This window comes from Urocitellus parryii, chromosome 7, assembly GCF_045843805.1.
Source record: "Urocitellus parryii isolate mUroPar1 chromosome 7, mUroPar1.hap1, whole genome shotgun sequence".
In the NCBI taxonomy this organism is placed as follows: Eukaryota; Metazoa; Chordata; class Mammalia; order Rodentia; family Sciuridae; genus Urocitellus; species Urocitellus parryii.
Genome location: NC_135537.1, coordinates 149,064,933 through 149,088,850, shown reverse-complemented (window position 1 = coordinate 149,088,850; position 23,918 = coordinate 149,064,933). Strand labels below are relative to the sequence as shown.

Genomic DNA, 23,918 nt, shown 5'->3' with positions numbered 1-23,918 from the left:
AAAAATTGGGCAGAATACACAGACAACTTTCATAGTCACTAAGAAGATTCTTCTAATCATACAACTAATTTCCTTTTCTCTCTCCTCTCCTCCCAGCCCCCTCTGGTGGTACTAGGGATTGAAACCAGGACCTATGCATACTAGGCAAATACTCTACCATTGAGCTACACACCTAGTCATTTTTATTTTATTTTATTTTGAGACAAAGCTTACTAAATTGCCCATTCTAACCTCAAACTTGAAATCTCCCAGTCTCCTAAGTAGCTGGGATTACAGATATACACCACCATATCTGACTTCATTTTTCCCCTCCCCAATGTTATATACTCTGAAAATAAACCTTCTGAACCACAAAGCAACTTGCATCTCTTTATTCCATCCCCAGACTGAAATTACCCTACAAAATGCCCTGTCACTCACAGAAGGGAAGTATGTGGAGTATATGAAATAGTGACATTCTCAATTGTTCAGGGAAATCAGAACAGCTAATAATGAACAAGCTAAAAATTCATTTATATACATACACACGTTATTTTATCTTTGAGTATATTTGGTGCATACCTGTAACCCCAGTGACATGGGAGGCTAAAGCAGAGAGATTGCAATTTCAAGGCCAGCCTTAGCAACTTATTGAAGCCCTGTCTCAAAATAAAAAGGGATGGGGATATGGCTCAGTAGTGAAGTGCCACTGGGTTCAATTCCTGATACCAAAGAAAAAGGAAAACTGTCTGCAGATGGCATGATCTTATATATAGAAAATTAAAGACTCCACAAAAAGACCTTACACATTCTATAAAATTGCAGGATACAAAATCAACATATAAAAATAGTTGCATTTCTAGGACTGGGTGTATAGATCAGTGGTATAGCACTTGCCTAACACACTGGAGGAGCTGGGTTACATCCCCAGCAATACACACACAAAAATATGAAATTAATGAAACAAACTGAAGATTCAAATAAATGGAAAGATAACTCCATGTTCAAGAATTGCAAGAGCATGGGCTGGGGATGTGGCTCAAGCGGTAGCGCGCTCGCCTGGCATGCGTGCGGCCCGGGTTCGATCCTCAGCACCACATACAAACAAAGATGTTGTGTCCGCCAAAAACTAGGAAATAAATATTTAAAAAAAAAAAAAAAAAAGAATTGCAAGAGCATTAGTACCCAAAGTGTTCTACAGATTCAATGCAATACCTATCAAAATTCCACTAGCATTTTCCATAAAAATAGAAAAAAAAATCTTAAAATTCATATGGAACCATAAAAGGCCCTAAATAGCCAACAATCTTAAGAATGAATAAAACTAGGGGCATCCCACTTCCAAATTTGAACTATATTACAGTATTAGTAATCAAAATCATATGGTACTGGGGGCTGGGGATGTGGCTCAAGCAGTAGCACGCTTGCCTGGCATATGTGCGACCCAGGTTCGATCCTCAGCACCACATACAAAACAAATGTTGTATCCGCCGAAAAACTAAAAAATTAATATTAAAATTCTTTCTCTCTCTCTTAAAAAAAAATCATATAGTACTGGTTTAAACCAATGGAGAACAGAAAGTCCAGACATAAACATGCATATACTGTCAACTAATCTTTGACAAGAATTCCAAAAGAGGAAAGGATAGTCTCTTTAATAAACAGCATTTGATGACAAAATCATAGAATTTGGAGGGAAATGGATGGCATTAGAGCAGATCATGCTAAGTGAAGCTAGTCAATCTTTAAAAAACAAATACCAAATGACTCCTTTGATATAAGGGGAGTCAACAAGGACAGGGTAGGGACGAAGAGCTTGAGAAGAAGATTTACATTAAACAGGGATGAGAGGTGGGAGGGAAAGGGAGTGAGAAGGGGAATCGCATGGAAATGGAAGGCGATCCCCAGGGTTATACAAAATGACATATAAGAGGAAAGGAGGGGTAAGACAAGATAATACAAATGGAAGAAATGATTTACAGTAGAAGGGGTAGAGAGAGAAAAGGGGAGGGGAGGGGAGGGGAGGGGAGGGGGGATAATAGAAAATAGGACAGACAGCACAATACATCAGACACTAGAAAGGCAATATGTCAATCAATGGAAGGGTAACTGATGTGATTCAGCAATCTGTATACGGGGTAAAATTGGGAGTTCATAACTCACTTGAACCAAACCGTGTAATATGATGTATTAAGAACTATGTAATATTTTGAAAGACCAATAATAAAAAAAAATAAAATAAAAAAAATAAACAGCATTTGAAAAACTTAATATCCACATGTAAAATAATGAAATTGTCTTACATAATACACAAAAACTAACTGAAAATGTATTATAAAATCAAATGGTAAGACATGAAACTCCTACAAGAAAGCAGGGATAAAAGTTCCCTGACACTGGTCTTGGCAATGACTTTATTTTTAGCCATCATATCAAAAGTGAAAAAAAAAAAACAAAACAAAAAAAGCAGGACTACAAACTAAAAAGTTTTCACACAGCACTGAAAACAGTCAAGGTACAGTGTAGCTCAACAGCAGAGCATTGCTTAACATGCGCAAGGATACAGCACCAAGGGTTGGGGGAAATCAACAAAATGAAAAGGCAACCATCTTTTTAATATATTTTTAAAATTTCAATGGACCTTTATTTTATTTATTTATATGTGGTACTGAGACTCAAACCCAGTGCCTCACACCTTAGGTAAGCGCTCTACCACTGAACTACAACCCCAGCCCAGGGCAACCGTTTTGGTCAGCTTTTTCATTGCTGTTATTAAAAGACCTGAAAAGAATAATTTTAGAGAAGGAAAAGTTTATTTGGGGGCTCAGAGTTTTAGAGATTTCAGTCCACAGACAGCCAGCTCCCAGGGCATGAGGTGAGACAAAACATTATGGCAGATGAGTGTGGCAGAGGGAAGCAGTTCACATGATGATCAGAAAGCAGAAAAAAACTCTCGCCAGATACAAAATATATACCGCCAGAGGCATGCACCCAGTGCCCATCTCCTCCAGTCACCCTACCCTGCCCTCAGTACCATCCAGTTAATCCCCAAGAGGGGATTAATTCTCTATTGGGTTAAGGCTCTCATAATGCAAACATTTCATCTCTGAATGTTCTTGCACTGTCTCACACATGAGCTTTGGGAGATACCCAATATCCAAGCAACCTACAAGAGAATATTTGCAAAGCATGTATCTGATAAAGAATTAATATTCAAAATATATAGAAACTTATACAACCCAATTGAGGAAACAACAACAAACAAAGAAAAAAGCCAATTTAAAAATGGGGAAAGGAGCTGGGATCCTGTAATCCCAGAGGCTCAGGAGGCTGAGGCTGGAAGATCATGAGTTCAAAGCCAACCACAGCAATTTAGGGAGGCCCTAAGGAACTCAGTAAGACCCTATCTCTAATAATAAAAACAAAAAAGAAAGAAAAGGCTGGGAATGTGGTTAAGTGCACTGGTTCAATCCCTAGTAACAAAAAACAAAATAAAACAAACAAAAAAAAGGAGTCTAGTGATATGGCACATGCCTGTAATCCCAGCTACTCAGGAAGCTAAGGCAGTAGGAACAAGTTCAAGGCAAGCCTGGGCACCTTAGCAAGATCCTGTCATAAAATAAAAAATAAGTAGATACATAAAATAAAATAAGGCCGAGGATATAGCTCAGTGGTGTAGCACTTGCCTAGCATGTGCAAAGCCCTGATTTCAATGCCCAGTAGTTGGGGGTAGGAAGATGGGTAAATGTATAGACATTTTTCCAAAGCATACAGATAGCCAATAAATAAATAAATTGATGCTCAACATTATTAATAAGGGAAATTCAAATCAAAACCACAATGAGTTATCACTCTACACCTTTTTGATACTTCCTATAAGTAACAAGTGTTGGTTGAGAAGGTAAACTGGTACAACCATTATGGAAAAAAGTATAGAGATTAATTAAAAATAAAAATTAAATTAAAAATAGAAATACCACATGACTTAAAAATCCCATTTGTGGAGGCTAGGATTGTGGCTCAGTGATAGAGCACTCACCAAGCATGGGTGAGGCACTGGGTTCTTCGATCCTCAGCACCACATAAAGATAAATAATTAAAGGTTTTGTGTCCATCTACAACTTAAAAAAAATGTTTAAAAAAAAAAACCCTCCATTTCTGGACATATACCCAAGGAAAATAAAATCAGGACCTTAAAAAAGATCTTTACTTCCATGTTCTATGCAGTATTATGCACAATGGTTAAGATATGGAATAAAGGAAATATAACATATACCAGCTATAAATCCCCAACCCAAAACTATGAAATCCAAAATGCTTTTTGAGCACCAACAGGCTACCACACATAGAAAATGTGATACCTGACCTATGTATTTGATAGGATGTATACAAAAATGCAGACTCAGCTAATGTGTATCTTAGCAGAAGAGGACCTGCTTAGCATGCACAAGGTCCTGGGTTCAGTTCTTAGCACTCTAAATAAATAAATATTGTATAAATAAATATTGTATAAAATCAGCTTCAGGCTTTGTGTATAAGGTACATATAAAACACAAATGAATTCTGTGTTTAGACTCAGATCCCATTCCCAAGATATTTCATTATATGTATGTAAATATTCCACAATCTGAAAAAATTCGAAACACTTCTGGTCCCAATACTTCAGATACTTCTTAATAATAAAAATATTATTCAACCTCTACAAACAACAGAATATCATTCAGCCAAAAAGGAAGGAAGCAAAGCCTGCCATTTCCAATGATAAAGACAAGCCTGGAGGATACTTGGTACATGAAATAAATCAAGAACAGAAAAACAAATTCTATATGAACTCACTTATAGACAGAATCTAAAAAAATCAAACTCATAGAAGCAGAGACTAGACGGATGGTTGTCAAGGGTTAGGGACTGGGAGAAGTAGACATGGTCAAAGGACACAAACTTCCAGGTTTAAGATGAATAAATTCTCAAGATCTTATGCACAGTCTAGCAACTATATACCAGTGTACTTGAAATTTGCTGAGTAGCTCTTATATGTTCTCATCACCTTTTCTGGTAATTATATGAGATGATAAATATATTAATTAACTTGATTTTGGCAATTATTTCACAGTATATACATACATCAAACCATCACATTACACACCATAAAAAAATAAAACTACATCTAAAAACATCTATTTTTCAGAAGATACCATGAAAAGACATGCAAAGAAAAGAATGGAAGAGAATATAAAATGTCCCTACAAATCAAATCACTAAGACAGACTATCTAAATGGAAAAATGGACAAAAGGCCCAAATAGGCATTAGCAAAGAAATTAAAACAACCAAAACATATGCAAAATAGTTGTTTCTTTTTGTAAAAAAAAAAAAATTCTTGTAAATGGAACACAATTTCCCTGAGTTCAATCCCCAATATCCACCCCCCCCCAAAAAAAAAGAAAGAAAAATAAAATCTGACAATAGCAATTATGGTAAAGAATAAGGAATGACAATTCCAGTGCAGTGTGTACACCTGCTATCCCAGCAACTCAGAGGCGGCTGAGGAGAAACAAATCACAATTTCAAGGTCAGCCTCAATAACTTAGCAAGGCCCTGTCTCAAAATTAAAAATGACAAAAAATAAAAGGTCTGGGGGTGGTAAAGTGCCCGAGTTTAATCCCCAGTACCAAAATATATATATATATATATATATATGGCTGGGGATATAGCTCAGTTGGTAGAGTGCTTGCCTAGCATGTACAAGACCCTGGGTTCAATCCCCAGCACCACAAATATATATATATATATATATAAACACGAATTATCAGCTATTGACAGGAGTATAGAATGATAACATTTCAGAAACATTTAGACATCACCTATAAAATGTGAAGATTTATATATAGCTTTGACTACCCCTAGTTGTATACCATATGGTAGATGATATGTTAAGGTACATATTCAAAGAACTTATATGAAATGTTCAAAGCAGCACTGTTCACGAAGGCCAATAATGGGCCAACTCATCCCAATGTACTTCAACATAGAGACTGGACTACCATATGTACACATAGTATAAGAATCTCATAAGCAGCACAAGATTAAGCCAGGCATGCTGATGAATACCTGTAATCTCAGATACTTGGGATACTGAAGCAAGTTCCAAGCCAACCTGGGCAATTTCAACCTTATCTTAAAAGTTTAAAGAGTGGAGGAGGCAGTGGGGATGCAGCTCAGTGGCACAGGGCTTTCCTAGCATGTGCAAGGCTCAGACTAAATAATATTGCCAAAAGGGGGGAAGGGGTATGAAGTACAAGAATACATACAGTATAATTTTCTTCAAAAACTAGCTTCTATGTTTAGAGAGAAGTTGCTCAAACTATTAAGAAATAAAAAGCAAATCACTATACAACTATCATCACAAAATGAGAATGGTGATCACACCTTGGGGGAGAAAAAAAAGGACATATAGCTGTGTCTTAAGTACAAACAATGTTTTCTTTCCTAACTGGATGGAAAGTGTATACTTAGGTTTTCTCTCTCTCTCTCTCTCTCTCTCTTATATATATACATATATATATATATATATATATATATATATATATATATATATATATATATTTCATAACTTTTTTTTTAGATGAGGTCCCTAACTTCTGGGCTCAAGGGATCCTCCTGCCTCAGTTTCCCCAAGTAACTGAAATTATTAGCTGGGCATACCACCATGCCCAGTTTATAACTTTTTTTAAGATAAAAAGAAACAGGGAGAAAATATCAATTTTGCTAGCATAGATCAGAGCAGATATGGCTCTTTAGCCCTTTCAGTTCTTCAGTCTGGTTACAGAAGTCATTCCTAAAAGCTCAGCTTAGAGGATGCAGTAAATATCTACAGTGCTTTCAATTATTTTGTGTCTTACCTATTTCTCTTCTTTTCTCGGTTATTTTTAGTTATACCTGACAGTAAAAATTTTGATATAATTATATAAGCATGGAATATATGTTATTCCCTTATTATTTCCTGATGAAACTTTAAACAGCTGTAGTAGCTTGCTCTCTGCAGCTAAGAATCTAAAAATAAGGAAAAAACCTATTATCACAATGGAAATTAATAAGGAGATATCCAGAAAAGAGGGGTTCTCAAGCATTTTTACCTACAGCATATAAGTAATTCAGCCATTTACAAAAATCACCTGAAACAAAATTGGGGAAAATAGCAAAAAAATAAAACATTTAATAACACAAAATTAATATTTAAATCAAAATTTTGTTCAAAAGCATATGTAACATGTACAGAGATATTTTGTAATGACCTAAAGTAATGAAATTGGTTTCAAATGTAACCTTGATTACCATTTATCTCAAATGTAGTTCTTAATTCATCCTACTAAACTAATTACAGTATCTTTTTTTATTTTTACTTTTTGTGTGTTTGTTACTAGAGACTGAATTCAGGGGCAGTCTACCACTGAGCTATATCCACAGCCCCCCTTTTTTTTTTTTTTTTAATATTTATTTATTTATTTATTTATTTTAGTTCTTGGCGGACACAACATCTTTGTTTGTATGTGGTGTTGAGGATCGAACCCGGGCCGCACGCATGCCAGGCGAGCACGCTACCGCTTGAGCCACATCCCCAGCCCATCCACAGCCCTTTTTAAATTTTATTTTTAAGGCAAGGTCTTGCTAAATTGCCCAGGCTGGCCTCAAATGAATTACAATAGGTGGGGTAGAGAGAGAAGATGGGAGGGGAGGGGAGGGGAGATAATAGAGGATAGGAAAGATAGCAGAATACCACAGTCACTAGTATGGCAATATGTAAAAACGTGGATGTGTAACCGATGTGATTCTGCAATCTGTATACGGGGTAAAAATGGGAATTCATAACCCACTTGAATCAAATGTATGAAATATGATATGTCAAGAGCTTTGTAATGTTTTGAACAACCAATAAAAAAAAAAGAAAAAGAAAAAAAAATTACAATTCTCCTGCCTCAGGCTCCTGGAGTACCTGGGATTATGGGCACATACCACCCATCTTTCACACCTGGTTCCCTTATAGCTCTTTTTTTGTGTGTGTGGGGGGGAGAGGGGGTTGGGTAACCAAGAACTAATAAACCCAGGGGCACTTAACCATTCAGTCACATCCCCAACTCTTTTTATTGTTTTTTATTTTGAGACTAGGTCTTGCTAAATTGCTTAGGGCCTCATTAAATTGCTAAGGCTAGCTTTAAACTTGTCCTCCTGCCTCAGCCTCCCAAGCCACTGATTACAGATATGCACCACCATGTCTGACTCCCTCATAACTCTTAATTGACAAGTTAGGAAGCCTATTACTAGAACTGCAAGACTTCAGAACACCCTAACAATGATACTGTCCTCCAAAATAGTAAACTAAAGACATTCTCGAATTCCTTTAAATCACAAAGACTGGTGCCAATAGTAAAACATGAAAACAGCAGTGGTGGTGATCCTGTATATTCCATTCTATAGTATGACCATTAAAAACTCTGGGACGTTTTTTGGAAAATAACTGGATTATTATAAATAAGGGGTGATTACAAAAGAAACTGCTATTTCTGGTTTTCTTTACTAAAACACATAAATATAGCCCTTTTTATCTGTTATGGATATACCATACATATTCGTGGAGGTACCCGGGATTCTGATCTTCATGATACCTAGTTCTTCAACTTTCTTGTTTTATTTTTTTTTCCCAATATTTCAAAGAACTTTCTTTTCCTGAACCAATATTGAGTAAGCCACCAACAAGATATCCCAAATATTTATAGTACCTAATTCCTAACAAACAAGGGGATTCTCCTCCATAATCAACCATTGTCTTAAACAATTTTCTATTATTATAACAGAATATCTAAGACTAGGTAATTTATAAAGAATAGACATTTATTTTGACTTCTGAAGGCTACAAAGTCTCAGATTAGGTGGTCACATCCTGTGAGCTAGGTGGGGCATTTTACTCCCTCAATTCATGGCAGAAAGTGGAAGGACAAGTACAGGTAGAGGGAAGAAAGAGAATAGGGGCAAAACTCCGGCCATAGCTAACTCATTCTCTAGAGAAAACCATTAATGAATTTCTGAGGGCTTCATCCCCATGACCTTCCACTAGGCCCCACTCCCCAACACTGCCAAATTAAGGAATTAAATTTCCAACATATGAATTTGGGGGACACTCTCAAACCATAACCACCATCAAAATCAGGAAGTTAACACTGATATCACATCACCATCTAGTCAGTAGACCTCATTTAAATCTCATCAATTATCCTAATAATGTGCTTATGTAACAAAAGATAAAACCCATAATCTCTTGTTATTTTCCTTATTATGTCTTGTATATCCGGAATAATTCCCCATGTTCCCTTGGTGCTTTTAAGGAATACTAGGCCAGCCAATTCATGAATGTCTTTCAACTTGGGTTTGTTTTATATATCTTCACATTTGTTTTCAGGTTATTAAGCACTAGAAATATCACAAAAGTATTATTATTAACTATAATCTTATTAGAGGCAGTATAAAATTTCCACTTATTTCATTAAAACTACTGCTATTTTTAATTACTTAAGATGAGGTCTACCAGGTTTCTCCACCATAATCTTTTTTTTAATATCTTTATTTATGTTTATTTATTTTTGTGTGGTGCTAAGGATCAAACTCAGCACTTCTTATGTGCTAGGCACAGTGCTTTACCACTGAGCCACAACCCCGGCTCTGATCTTTTTCTTTTTTAATAAAGTATTCTGGGATGGAATAAACTGAGACACTGTAAATATCCTTTGATTAGGCTGAATGGTATTTCTCACCTCTAAGTGAAAAGATATATCCACCCAAAAACCTATGAACGTGACCTTATTTGGAAAAAAGGCCTTTGCAGATGTAAATAGGTTAAGAATCTTTAAAACGCTCATCCTGGATTAGAGTAGGCAGGCACTAATTCCAAAGACAAGTGTCCTTAGAGAAGAACAAAAGACAGAAAAAGGCAATAAAAAGATGGAAGTCTGAGATTAAGTGATGTATCTAGGAGCCAAGAAATCCCAAGAATTGTCCAACCCTGATGACACCTTGATTTTCAACTTTTAGCCTCCAGAACCATGGAAGAGTGAATTCTTGTTCTTTCATGTCATCCAATCTTTAGGAATTTGTGACAGTACCCCTAGGAAATATAATTCTTTCCCTCAAATTTTATCCACTAGTTTTAACATTATATAACATTTTTTTGGCTGAACAAATAACAAATAATGGTACCAAATGTGATTTTCTAGTTTTACCATTCTTTCTTATTAGTAATCATTCTACTGATGAAAAAAAAAAAGCTTTATATCAGCTTCATTTAATAGGCAAAACTGCAGACAACCCAAATGTTCATCACAAGGTGAACAGATAAAGTGTAGTATGCAGCAATAAAAAGGAATGAAATAATGATTTCTACAATAAAGTGATCTCAAAATAATTATGCTAAGTCAAAGAAGGAAGATTAAAAAAATCCTATAAGATTCCATATATTACAATTCTAGAAAGCTCCCAGTAACTTGATAAGCTGAAGCAGAAGGATCCCAAGTTCAAAGCCGGCCTCAACAACTTAGCAAGGACCTAAGCAACTCAGTGAGCTGTCTCTAAATAAAATACAAAAAAAAAAAGAGCTGGTGGTATGGTTAAGTGCCCCTGGGTTCAATATCCAGTACCAAAAAAAAAAAAAAAAAAGGCAAAATAATCTACAGACAGAGCAGTGGTTACCTCTGAATGTACGCTGTGGAACATGGGGAGTACAGTTATCCCTTAGTATCTGAGGAGGAATGGTTCCAGAACCCCCCAAAAATCTCTACAAATGCTCTAGACACTTATATATAAGTACCATATAACCTATGCACATCCTCCCATATCTTTTCTCTAGACTACCTACAACACTTAGCACAATGTAAATACCATGTAAATAGTATTTATACTGTATTGTTTAGGGAATAATGACAAAAAAATCTGTACATGTTGAGTGCACATGCATTTTTTTCCCCAAATATTTCTGATCCATGCTTGGCTAAATCTGAGGATACAGAACCTGTGGATATGGAGAGTCAACTGTGATTATAAACAGGCAAGAGAAAACTTTTGGTAGTGAAAGATATTTATTATATTATCATGTTGGTATGGCAGGCATATGTGCGCACTTGTGCGCACACACACTTACACACACACTCTTACATGTGTCAAAACTACCAAATTGGGGGGCTGGGGTTGTGGCTCAGTGGTAGAGTGCTTACCTAGCATGCTTACCTAGCATGTGTGAGGCACTGGGTTTGATCCCCTGGCATCACATAAAAATTTAAAAATTAAATAAATAAAATAAAGATATTTGTCCATCTACAACTAAAAAATAAAATAAAAAACCTACCAAATGGTATGCTTTAAAATGTAACATGTATTATATGTAAGATATATCTCAATAAAGCTTTCTTTCTTAAATATTAAGTAGTCACATGCAGCCAGTGGCTACTATATTGAACAGCACACACGTAATAGATGACAAAAAACAAACCCTAGATCTTGTGGATCTAGGGTTTGAAGCCAGGGCTTGCTAGGCAAGCATCCGACCACTGAACTATAGTCCCAGCTCTTTTTTTTAAATTTCATTTTGAGACAGGTTCTCCCTAAGTTACCAAGGCTGCTCTCCAGTAATCCTTTTATCTGAGCCTCCATACTTGCTGGGATTACAGGTATGTGCCAGCACTCCCAGATAAAATAAGAGGACTTAATTGTGAAAAGCAATACTACATATCTTTTAGAAGAGAACACAAAAATATCTTTGTAACTTTGAAGTACAGAAAAAAGTTGGGCATGTTAGAACATGCCTGAGATCCCAGTTACTCAAGAGGCTGAGGCAGGAAGATCACAAGTTCAAGACAAGTCAGGGCAATTTAGGAAAACCTCATTTCAAAATATAAAGTAACTTGACAAGCTGAAAAAATAAAGAGCTGGATAAGTAGCTCAATGATAGAATGTTTGCCTAGCATACTTAAGGCTTCAATTCCCAGTGTCAAAATTTTTTTCTGTAAAATAAAAAATATAGAAAATTTTCTTCAATAGAACTCAAAAGAAGCATGAAATTTGAAGGAAATGAATAACAAAACTATATTAAATGTAAAATCTTTTATTGATTAATAAACATAAAATTGACTAAAATTCTAATTTGCAACCTCTGTAACTAAGAATTAGTACCTGAAATACATAAAGAACTTCCTCTGAAATAAAGAACTCCTTCAAATCAGACAGAAAACAATTCAATATTAACATGAACAGAAAGATTTAAAGGTGTCTTATAAAAAGAAAACACAGACAGGTGCAGTGGCATATACCTACAATCCCAAAGGCTCAGATGGTTTAGGCAGGAGGACTGCAAGTTTGAAGCAGGCTCAGAAACTCAGTAAGGCCCTGAGCAACTCAGCAAGACCCTGTCTCTAAATAAAATATAGATAGATAGGTAGGTAGGTAGATAGAGAGAGAGGGCTGAGGATGTGGCTCAGTGGTTAAGCGCCCCTAAGTTCAATCCCCAGTACAAAAAAAAAAGTCCTACTTAAAAAGGTGCTTAATCTCAATTAGTGATCAGGACAATGAAAATTAAGACCACAATGAGATACAATTTCATATCCAGCAGAATGATATAATATGTAGTCTGACAACTTCAATTATTCACAAGAAGGTGAAAGAACTATACTCTCCTATACTTCTCAGGAGTAAACTGGTGCAAAAACTTTGAAAGGCAATTTGGCAATAGCTAGTAAGTTCAAGATGTGCACACACCATGATGCAACAATTGTTCTGAACAGGGTCAGCAAATCTTTTCTCTAAAGGGACAGAGAAATGTTTTTGGCTTTGTAAAATATATGGTCTCCATAAAAACTACTCAATTCCACTGCTATATCATGAAAGTGGTTACAGATATGTTTTTCATTATAAATGGTTGGAAAACTAAATATTCATTGAGGATACAAAGAACTAGGTACCAGGTACCATGCACCTGTAGTCTCAGCACTTGAGTCTCGGGAGGCTCAGGCAGGAGGATCTCATGAGTCCAGGAGCTCCAGAACAGTGTAGGCAAGGAAGCAAGACCTCTTTTCAAAAAAAGAGGGGGGAATACAATAAATGAGCACCATATTTGTATGTATACTATCCATAGATGAAAACAAACTGAGCTAATATGTATTGACAAGAAGGAATCACAAACTATACTGAACCAAAAAAGCAAGACAGACAAGAATACATATAGTAAGGTGTCATTTAAGTTATAAAAAAAATGCAAAAGGTACTATATATTCTTTAGATACGCAGTGACATAATAACATTATGAAGAAATGAGGATGATAAACACTGAATTTGAGGCAGCAGTTGCATCTCATGGGGAGTGGAAGGATGAGATACAATGCACTCAGGTAACATTTTTGTGTGTGCATGTGTTGGGGGTGGGGAGGGGGAATACTGGGTATAGAACCCAAGGGTACTTTACCACTGATTTACATCCCTCCCCCTTTTCATTTTTTATTTTGAGACAGGGTCTCACTAAATTGCTTAGGGCCTCACTTAAGTTGTTGAGGCTGGCCTTAAAAATGTGATCCTCCTACCTCAGCCTCTTGAGTAGCTGGGATTACAGGCGTGCACCATCATGCCTCACTTTCTTTTGGCTCTCTTGATAAGACTATCATACACAGCTACAAGTTGCACTATGTTCACCATCCTCTTTAAACCATCAAGAAAGGGGGCTAAACAAATTTAAAAAAAAAAAAAAAGGCTAAAAAAAAAACATTATTTTAGGGGCTGTGGATTTAGCTCAGTGATAGAGCAGGAAAATTCCAAGTACAAGGCCAGCCTCAGCAACTTAATGAAACCCTGTCTCAAAATAAAAAGGGCTGAGGATGTGGCTCAGTGGTTAAGCACTCCTTGTTTCAATCCCTGGTACCAAAAGAAAAAGTATAATAAGATGTTGTGAAGGCACATGCCTATAATCCCAGCTACTCCACAGGCTGAAGCAGAAGATTTGCAAGTTCAAGGCCAGCCTCCACAACTTAACAAAATTCTGTTCCCTATCTCAAAACAAAAAAGAAAAGGCTGGGAACATAACTCAGTGGCACTGGGTTCAATACAGAGTACTACAAAAGAGAGATAGAGATAGAGAGAGAGAGAGAGAGGGGAAAGAAAATGTGCTGAAAAATTGTGAACTTAAACAATTTTCGGCACTTCCTATGTGAAGAATACACTCAGAATATTCTTTTTTTATTTAAGTTTTAAGGATGGTTTAGCCATGGTACAAAGCATGTGTCTATAGTACAAGTATAGTACAAGGCTCCAAACCATTCATCATTGAAAGCTTGATTCAAAAAAAGTATGCACATGTTAAAAAAAAAAAAAATTCACACATTAAATGTATGGCCCCTGCTTCCTTAAAAAAAATGCCTAAGGCGATGGGAGTATAGCTCAGGGGTAGAGCTTGTGTTCACCAGAGGAGAAGCCCTGCATTCAATCCCCAGCACTTCCCCCCAGCCCTTTTTACATTTCAAGTAAAAACTAAAAAGGGCTGGAGATCAGGGGTTGGGGATATATAGTTCAGCTGGTAGAGTGCTTGCCCTGCGTGCACAGGGCACTGGGTTCAACCCCAGCACCACAAAATAAATAAATATTAAAAAATAAAATTTTTAAAAAAAGATTCAAGTCTCCACAAACTACAGAATTGTTTATAAAAGGGCGAGGAGGAGGGCTGCAGATGTAGCTCAGTCAGTTCTGGGTTCAATCCTCAGTAACAAGAAAAAAAGTTCAAGGAGCCAAGTTTAAATCTCAAAAGATTTTTTAATTCTTAAAATTCAAACAATATGGTAAATTTACATTGCTAAAAGTGTACTGAAAATAAACAGGACTCTAAATAGTTCTTTGTGTGTCAAATCTCCCCCTATTTTGTTTTGTTGCCTTTCTGTCCATCTCTAGTTCCCCTGCAGTCAATGATGATATATTTCTAGAATATACTACCAGTGTTTTCTGCTCTATTGCCCATTAAATAAATAAATCCGTAATGGGGGCCCCTGGGATTGGATGGGAACCTCCTCCAAAAGGCCTAGTGGTTGGTCTTTAAGTCAATCAAATACTTCTTGGCAAAAGGCCAAGCAAATGGAAAACAGACTTTGAAACTATCTAGTCTACAACTCTATAATAATACCTTTCTAAAAATATTGTTTTACAATTCTGTAACACTCTTTTTTCTCTGCCAAATATAGAGCAACTTTATTATGCTATCATAAGCAAAGCTTTATTTTAATATTTTTTGTAGTTGTAGATGGACATCATGCCTTTATTTTATTTTTGTATGCAGTGCTAAAGGTCGAACCCAGTAGGCAAGTGCTCTGCCACTGAGCCACAACCCTAGCCCCACAAAGGTTGTTTTTAATGACAGAAGAGTATCATTTCTTTTCTCTAACAAACTTGCATGCCATTTATTCACAGCAATAGATAAGCAGCTATAATTCTATGCAATGATATATGCTGTGTACAGAAATACAGGTTGCTTTACAAACATTTGAAACTTAGATGAAACTACTACACCGAATTTTTAGAAATTAAGGTCTCTATTTCCATTTGGTATACAGTAACTCCTTAGCTTTGTTACTTTGACAGGTATTACATCGTATAAAAGTGCTTTTAATGAAGAACTGTTGAAAACTATCTGAAAGCACTTAGGTAAGGCACCTACCAAACAAAAAGTCCTAACAAGTTAACGACGCACCCCCAGCAGGGGCCAGTTTAAAAGGTAACAACACGTTCCACTCTTTTTTCTTTTCATGTTTTCCTAAAACATCTTATGATCACAACAGAATTCCTTTCAAGACTTTAAAACTCAGCGGTAGCGCACTTGCCTGGGCATGTGTGAAGCCCTGGGTTCGATTCTCAGCACCCCATATAAATAAATAAAGATCTATCAACAACTTAAAAAAAATTGTTTCCTAAAAAGACTTTAAAACTGCCGGATGATTACATTTCAGTCCTTATAAATTAGCTTTTACTAATTTTACTCCAAGAGAGAAATGACACCGCCGATAGGAGGCAACCTAGAGGGATAAGAGTTCATCAAGAGCAAAATTATGACAGATAGTAAGGAAATGGTCCGATTTTTGCCATTTCCCGCTTTCTTAGCCTGACCCACATAGGAACGTCTTTTCGATTTATCTTTTGATCAAAACCTGGCGCTGGGTTTCAAACACTTTCTTTGGCCACCACGAAAGCGAATTAGCAAAGGGAGAGGACTACTTCCCCCCCTGATCTCTCAGGGGTGGAAATAAAGCGAGAAGCGGTTTCAGGGAGACAGCAATTCTACCTTTGGCAAGGCCACTTTTGTGTGCCCTGACCTCCTCCGTTAAAAGCGCTACAAGCCCAAGCAGAGTCTTCCTTCCCACCACTTTCTCTCTGGGGGCCCACGCGGTGCAGATACTACAAAAGCCCTCAAGTGTCTGAAAAAAAGAGACGGGCGCCAAACAAGCCAGGGAACTTACCCAGTTTCTTCCACATGGCGAGGTGACAGGCAAGGAAGCCTTTGCGGATGGCAGCGCAAACCTTCGCCGGCTCCGACGAGGTGAAACCCTTCTGCTTCTTGATGAAACCCCATAAGTGCTCGCGGGCAAACTGTGCCGCCTCCCGCCCGCCGTGCCCGTCGCACACCGCAAAAAAGGCAACAGAGGAACGGCGGAGGCAGCAGCGGCCGGGCGCTGGTGAGGCCCCGGCGTCCGGGGGAGGGTCGCGAGCGTCTCGGGCTGCCGCCGCTGGGCCTTTCCCCGACACTTCGCTGCCTGGAAGAGGAGCCAGGGACCGCCGCGCAGGCGAAGGCTGCGAGAGCGCCCGCCGCGGCGACGGCTTTTCTTCAGCCGTCGGCTCGGGCTCCACCACGATCTGGGTAACGTCCTCCATGTACTTCCTCCCGCCCTGGTCAGAGAAGACGCTCACTCCCAGCGAGTACAGCCCCGCCATGGCCGGCTGGCCGGGATCCCGCCGGTCCCACGCAGCCCGCCGAATCCGGCGGCGGGAGACACACTCGCCGCTCGCCGGCCAACTATTGTTTATCTTCGACGACGCCGAGAGGGAGGAGGGGGCGGTCCCGGAGAGGGGGCGCGCGATGTCGGGACTTGTCCGCGAGAGCTGGGCCAGAGCGCTGGGGCGAGAGAGTCGACAAGCTGCGCCTGCGCACTGAGCTTCCTCCGCCTGCCCGCGCCCATCACACAAATCAGGCGTTCTCCCCGACTGACGTCACTCGACTCTCTGGGCGCGACCAATCCGGAGTCGAGGGGGGCGAACCCACCATCCGCCCCCAGCCTTCGCTCCACCTCGCAACGGCCGCGCTGCTCCTCCCGCCTAGAGCTGCGGGCCCGCGCTCTAAGCTCTCGGTTTCTATCTCCCCTCGGGCTCTTGCACCCTGCTGGTTTTCTGCAGTTGCTGAGCGCCTTGGTCTGTCGCCTTTGTACTCGGTCCTCAGGACCGTGGTTCTAGTTCCTGCCCTTCACGTCCCGCTGCTCGCCTTGCGGGTAAAGCGGAGTAAGCTTGGGCCTCCGTTGAGTGTAGAAAATGGGGGGAGAGGACGGGGGAATATTTGACCTTACGCTTCTCAAAGTGAAACGGCGGGAAACTTTCCTTCGAAGGCCGTTTGTGAACTGGCTGGAAAAAAATGAGGCACCCGTGAACTGGTTTGGGGTGGGACGTATCCTGGGAATTGAGGAAGGCAGTCAGTTTAGTGGTTTAAAAAAAAAAAAAGACTTGGTAAATTTCCACGATTGATTGCGCAGTTCTGTTTCACGTAATTAGGTATGTTAGAGATTTACGAGGGCTGGATTTAACCAATTCTTTAGCTTTTGTTAACCTAATACTTTTTCTGACTAGCTCTGGATACAGCTTTTTATCCCTATGGTACCACTTCTAGGTTATCACTAAAAAATAGCTTACAGAAACTTACTCCAGGACCTCCAGTACCCTGACAATTTAGTTATTTCCCAACTCTCCCCATACGTCAATCCAAGCGCTGAAATCTTTGCCCGAATTTTCATGGAAATTAGTATGTTCTCAATACCAAACGTTTTTGTAGTGAATCAGTTTCAAGTTCATTTTTTCCACTTGTGGTCACTTAATCACCAACTCTCTTATATGCAATTTCCTGTACAGCCTTTGAGATTTTCAAATTCAATTATACTAATATGGGGATGGGAAAAAAATACAAACCGTTGGCACAAGAAATGCAAATAGAACCCAGGCATGGTGGTGAACGCCTAGAACCCCGGCCACTCCAGAGGCTGAAGCAGGAAGGTTGCAAATTGGAGGGCCCCTGGGCAATTTAAAGAGACCCTGTCTCAAAATAAAAGGCTGGGTATGTAGTTCAGTGGTTAAGCACCCCTGGGTTCAATCCCCAATACAAAAACTAATAATTTTAACACTCAAAGGAAACCTGTAAGTTTTGCTTATTTTTATAACTAAAAAGATCCTAAGTGAAATACTATTGTAATCCTGCAACCTCCATACCCAAACCTACAAGAAAAAAATTTATCTAGCTCTATATTTTATTCAGCTTAAACGTTTTGCCCAAGAGATTTCCAAAAGGTAATTCTATATGCTTTAAAATCCTTTTCATCCCAGTCACAACTGGTGTCTACAAATCATCCATCATAAATCTGACTCTTATCTCTGTAATACTTTCTACTTATGCTCTCCTACTTTCTAACTCTATATACTAATCTTCAAACAAACCATACAGTATATATTTATATTGTATATATACAGTTTTGTGTATATACATATATATATATACACATACATACATAGACATACACAAACACAATTTTTCATCCTCTTCATGGTGACATGGCCTTCCTATCATCAAAGGCAACACTTCCTTTAGTGTTTTTAGATACTTTCTCCTCCCTTCAAAAAGTTTTACATCAATAATTAACCTTTCTTGCTCCTGCCTTGTCAATTTTTCATTTCTACTGGGTCATCCCCATTTGTATATAAACATGGTCTGGTCTCTATTTTACATAACCTGTCTTTGTACTACCCCCATTTCTCTATTCCCCTGCAGGGCAAAAGTTGCTAGATTTTGTTTGGGGTTTTTTATTTGTTTTGTTTGTTTGTTTGTTTGTGCGTGTGGTGATGGTGCTGTTTGGGTTTTGTTCTATTGTGTTTTATGGTTGTTTTGTTGTTGTTGTCTTGTACTGGACATTCAATCCAAGGGTGCTTAACCACTGTGCCACATCCCCAGCACCATCGGCCCACCATTTTTCCCCCCTAGTTGTAGATGGACAGAATGCTTTTATTTTATTTGTTTATTTTTACGTGGTGCTGAGGACCGAACCCAGTGCCTCATGCATGCTAGGGAAGTACTCTGCCATTGAGCTACAGCCCCAGCCTACCTTTTTTAAAATTTTGAGACAGGGTCTTGCTAAGTTGCTTAGGCTTGGCTAAATTTCTGAGACTGGCTTTGAACTTGCAATCCTCCGAAATCACTTGGATTACAGGCAGGCACGACCTCGCCTGGCTTTTCTCTATCAAGAGGATATTTACAATTCCTACCTCATGGTTTTTCCTAAACCCATTCCAATTGGACCACCACCTCGGTCAATATCCTAAGATTGTTTTTATGACATAACCACACCTCTGTTTCCAAAGCTAATGATAAATGTTTCTGTTCTTCTATTCCAGCTAAAGTAGCAAGTGAAAGAATTGCTTACTTCTTGAAACTTAGTAGCACATCAAACCATTGTTTCCTTCTTGAAACTTTCTTCTCTTGGCTTCTAAGGAGACTATGCTTTCCTGGTTTTCTTCCTGCCTCATTGACTGACCACCCTTTCTCATTTTCCTTTGCTGATTTCTTTCCAACCAGATCTCAAATTGTTGAAAGTGCCCCCAGGACCTTGTTCTGAGCCCCTTCCTTCACCTATACACTCCATGTAGAACCATGGTTCTAAAGACTATCTGCTGAAGATTCCTCAATTTATGTTCCAGTCCTCAACTTTACCTTGCATCACAGACAACTGCATACTTGATAGTTCCACAGAGATTCTAACATGTACTTCAACTTAAAACAGACAAAACAGGGCTGAGGCTGTGGCTCAGAGTTAGCGCACTTGCCTGGAATGTTTGAAACACTGGATTTGATCCTCAGCACCACATATAAGTAAATTAAAAAATAAAGATCTATTTACAACTGAAAAAAATATTTTTTAAAAAATCATTAAAATAACCAAAACAAACTCTTGATTATTTTTCCCCATATCTCTTCCTTTCTCAGTCTTTCTTTCATCCCTAAATCACATCACCATCTACTACATTAGTTTTCTTTTGATTTTGGCAAAAGAAATTCTTTTTCTGCTAGCTACTGTCTTGATTTTTTTTTTTTTTAGTTGTAGGTGGACACAATACCTTTATTTTATTTATTTTTATGTGGTCTCAAGGATTGAACTCAGTGCCTTATATGTGCTATGAGAGCGCTCTACCACTTAGCTACAACCACAGCCCTATCATGATCTTTTAAAAAGTATAAATCAGGTCAGATAATTCACTTTCCCCGTGACTTTCTATCACATTTAAAATAATATGCAGGTCTGGGTATATGATTCAATGGGAGAGTGCCTGCCTAGCATATGCAAAGTTTGATCCCCAGCACCCTAAAAAATAAAATATCAAACTCCCTGTGAACATCTATGTCATCTACTTGGCCCTTAAATGTTTGTCCAACACCATCTCACAGCACTTCCCTGTCCCACTACCTTTTTGACCTTTCTGTTCCTCTCACATTCAAAGCTATTATGAGCCTTAAGGTTTTTTCCTTACAATGATCTCCTCATCCCCAGAATCATTACAAGAATGGATTATTCTGGCTATTCAGATCTTTTAGAAATTAGGAGACTTTCCTAACCATCCCATCTAAAGTAACCACTCAATATCTTTCTATCACATAACTTCATTTTAATTCTTTACAGAGAGCTTCCTACTATCTGTGTTTTGTTTTTGTTTGTTTTGGGTTTGATTTGTTTACAGAAGAACTTAAAATATTTATTAATCCTTAGTACAAGCATGTGAGATACATATTATTTCCACTCTATAAGTGAGAAAATGGAAGGGTTGTTTGTTGTTGTTTTTTAAAATTTATTTTTTTATTCTAATTTGTTATATATGAGAGCAGAATGCATTTCAATTCATAGTACATATATACAGCGTAATTTTTCATGTCTCTGGTTATACACAAAGTAGAGTCACACCATTCATGTCTTCATACATGTACTTGGAGTAATGATGTCCATTTCATTCCACCATCTTTCCTACCCCTTTACCCTCTCTTATCCCCTCCCTTCCCTTTGCCCTATCTAAATTTGCTCCATTTCTCCAATGCTCCCCTGCCCATTCCATTAGGGATCAGCATCCTCATATCCGAGAAAACATTTAGGATTTGATTTTTGGGGATTTGCTTACTTCACTTAGCATAATATTCTCCAACTCCATCCAATTACCTGAAAATGTCATGATTTTATTCTCTTTTAATGCTGAGTAATATTCCATTGTGTATATATACCACATTTTCTTTATCCATTCATCTACTGAAGGGCATCTAGATTGGTTCCATATTTTAGCTATTGTGATTTGTGTTTCTATAAACATTGATGTGGCTGCATCACTGTAGTATACTGTAGTCCTTTGGGTATATAACAAGGGGTGGGACAGCTGGGTCAAATGGTGATTCTATTCCAAGTTTTCCAAGGAATCTCCATACTGCTTTCCACATTGGTTGCCTCTCTGGTGTTTTTTATTGTCTGTCTTTCCCAATTAGAATATAAGCTCCTTGAGAACAGGGAACTTGCCTTGTTCATTGTGGTATACTCTGAGCCTAGGACAAAGAATTATTAATTGATGAATTACTTACCAAGAAATGCATTTTTTTTTTGACTAGGCAAAGAACTTTATTAACTTTTGTTTCAAACTTTATTCCCAGGCTTCTTCAGCTTAATTAGCTGCAAAGAATAAATTATGTATAAGCAAAAACTGAAAAGAGCTGCAGTGTCCAAGGGGCTTGGGCTTAAAAATAATAGAGATCTAGATTTTATCAGATCCATAAGCAAAACAATTTTAAAAAGCAGTCATAATATAAAATATCAGCTCCCAGTAACTTCTTCAAGTTTCTCTTCTTCAGAAGTTGATCAGTTCAGTTTGCCTCATTCTTAGAAGCCTCATCAAAATTCTCCACAAGATCTGGAACTTCATCATTATCATCCTCTCCAGTAGCAAGTGGTGCTTTTCCATCCACAGATTGTTTGGGCAGAGCTTCAGCCAGTCTCCTTAAACTATTCAGACTGTCTGTACCAAGTTGGTTTGAGATGCTGGGTAACATTTCTGTCAGCTGCTTTGTCTTAGCATGGCCTGTAATGGTGAAAGTGTTTGCTGCCAGAGACACCTGAACTTTAGGGTTGTTAAAGTGGATCACTGTTCCTTGGTTTGTAAACATATTCACCTCTTCAATACCAGAGATATTGTTTACCCCTAACTTCTTTTTTTTTTTTTTTTTTTTTTTAAAGAGAGAGTGAGAGAGGGGAGAGAGACAGAGAGAGAGAATTTTTATTTTTTAGTTCTCGGCGGACACAACATCTTTGTTGGTATGTGGTGCTGAGGATCGAACCCGGGCCGCACGCATGCCAGATGAGCGCGCTACCGCTTGAGCCACACCCCCAGCCCCTACCCCTAACTTCTTTAAGGAGAACTGAAATTTTTTATCATCTGCTGTAGCTGTTCTATGAACCACCTTCTTCTTTCTGCGAGCAGTTCCCACCAATGTGCACTTGTGCCTGCAGATTGGCGAGTTATTCTGGTTCTTAATAGTTTCTTTCATGTTGTCGGAGCGGAAATGGGGCCGTGAGGGAGACTAGGGTTGGTGCTCAGGGGAGTCTCAGGCAGACCAGCTGAGATTAAGCACACACATGCGGGGAACGCAAGATGGCAGCTAGAGCTGCATAAAATTGATATGAGAAAAACCATGAAACTTTAATAGAGAAAAAAAATGTTGAGCAAATAGAAAATCATTCCATGTTCCTAGATTTAAAAAATTCAGTTTGTCTCAAATTCATAGTATTATAACCAAAATTCCATCTGGAATTCTTTTACATGACAAATTGATTCTCAAATCTATCTGGAAGGGGCCTAGCACAGTGCTACATGCCTATAATAACAGCAACTCTCAAGGCTAAGCCAAGAGTATTGAAAGTTTGAGGCCAGCATCAGCAACTTAGTGAGGCCCTTCTCAAAAATAAAAATTAAAAAGGGGGACTGGGGATGTGGCTCAGCGGTAGCACACTTGCCTGGCATGTGTGGGGCACTGGGTTCCATTCTCAGCACCACATATAAATAAATAAAATAAAGGTCTATCAACAACGTGTGTGTGTGTGTGTGTGTGTGTGTGTGTGTGTGTGTATAATTTTAAAGGGCTGGGAATGTAGTATAGTGGTAAAGTACCCCTGGATTCATTCAATATTTACTATAAATAAATAAGTCAATAACATTTATCTGGAAGAGAAAATAAGAATAGCCAAGATGTTATTGAAAAAGAAGGTAGTTTGTTGCCTTACAGATATGAGAACATTATATAAAGTTGGCCTTGAGAGAGAAATGACCAAAATGGTTAACAGAATAGAACAGAGAGTCCATAAATGAATCAATGTATATATGTAAAGTATACATGGTAAGAATGTAGCATTGCAAATAATTGGGGAAATAGCTGATTTATTCACTAACTGAGGTTAGGAGACATGTCTACATTTAAATAAAATGGCATATGGATTAAAGAGCTAAAATTGGTGTGGGAGGCCAACCTTACGGGTGACTGAGTTACACTCTCCAGCTGGGTGTTGAGGTGCTCAGTCACAGAAATGGGTGTGCCTTGCTATAGCC

At 38.3% G+C, this 23,918-nt stretch overlaps 1 protein-coding gene and 1 pseudogene across 2 annotated transcripts in view; both read right to left on the bottom strand.

Moving 5' to 3' along the window:
• The window catches only part of Ppm1d (protein phosphatase, Mg2+/Mn2+ dependent 1D), a 45,377-nt gene extending 28,202 nt beyond the window's left edge, over nt 1–17,175 (bottom strand). For both annotated transcript variants that reach the window (XM_026398061.2, XM_026398062.2), the window contains exon 1: nt 16,502–17,175. In XM_026398061.2, coding sequence (XP_026253846.2) covers nt 16,502–16,973 — 472 coding nt within the window. In that variant the 5' untranslated portion in view covers nt 16,974–17,175. The remainder of the gene's footprint in view (nt 1–16,501) is intronic.
• A 5,007-nt stretch (nt 17,176–22,182) lies between these two features.
• Nucleotides 22,183–22,828, bottom strand: LOC113189299 (transcription factor BTF3 pseudogene; annotated as a pseudogene).
• Nucleotides 22,829–23,918: the final 1,090 nt, after the last annotated feature.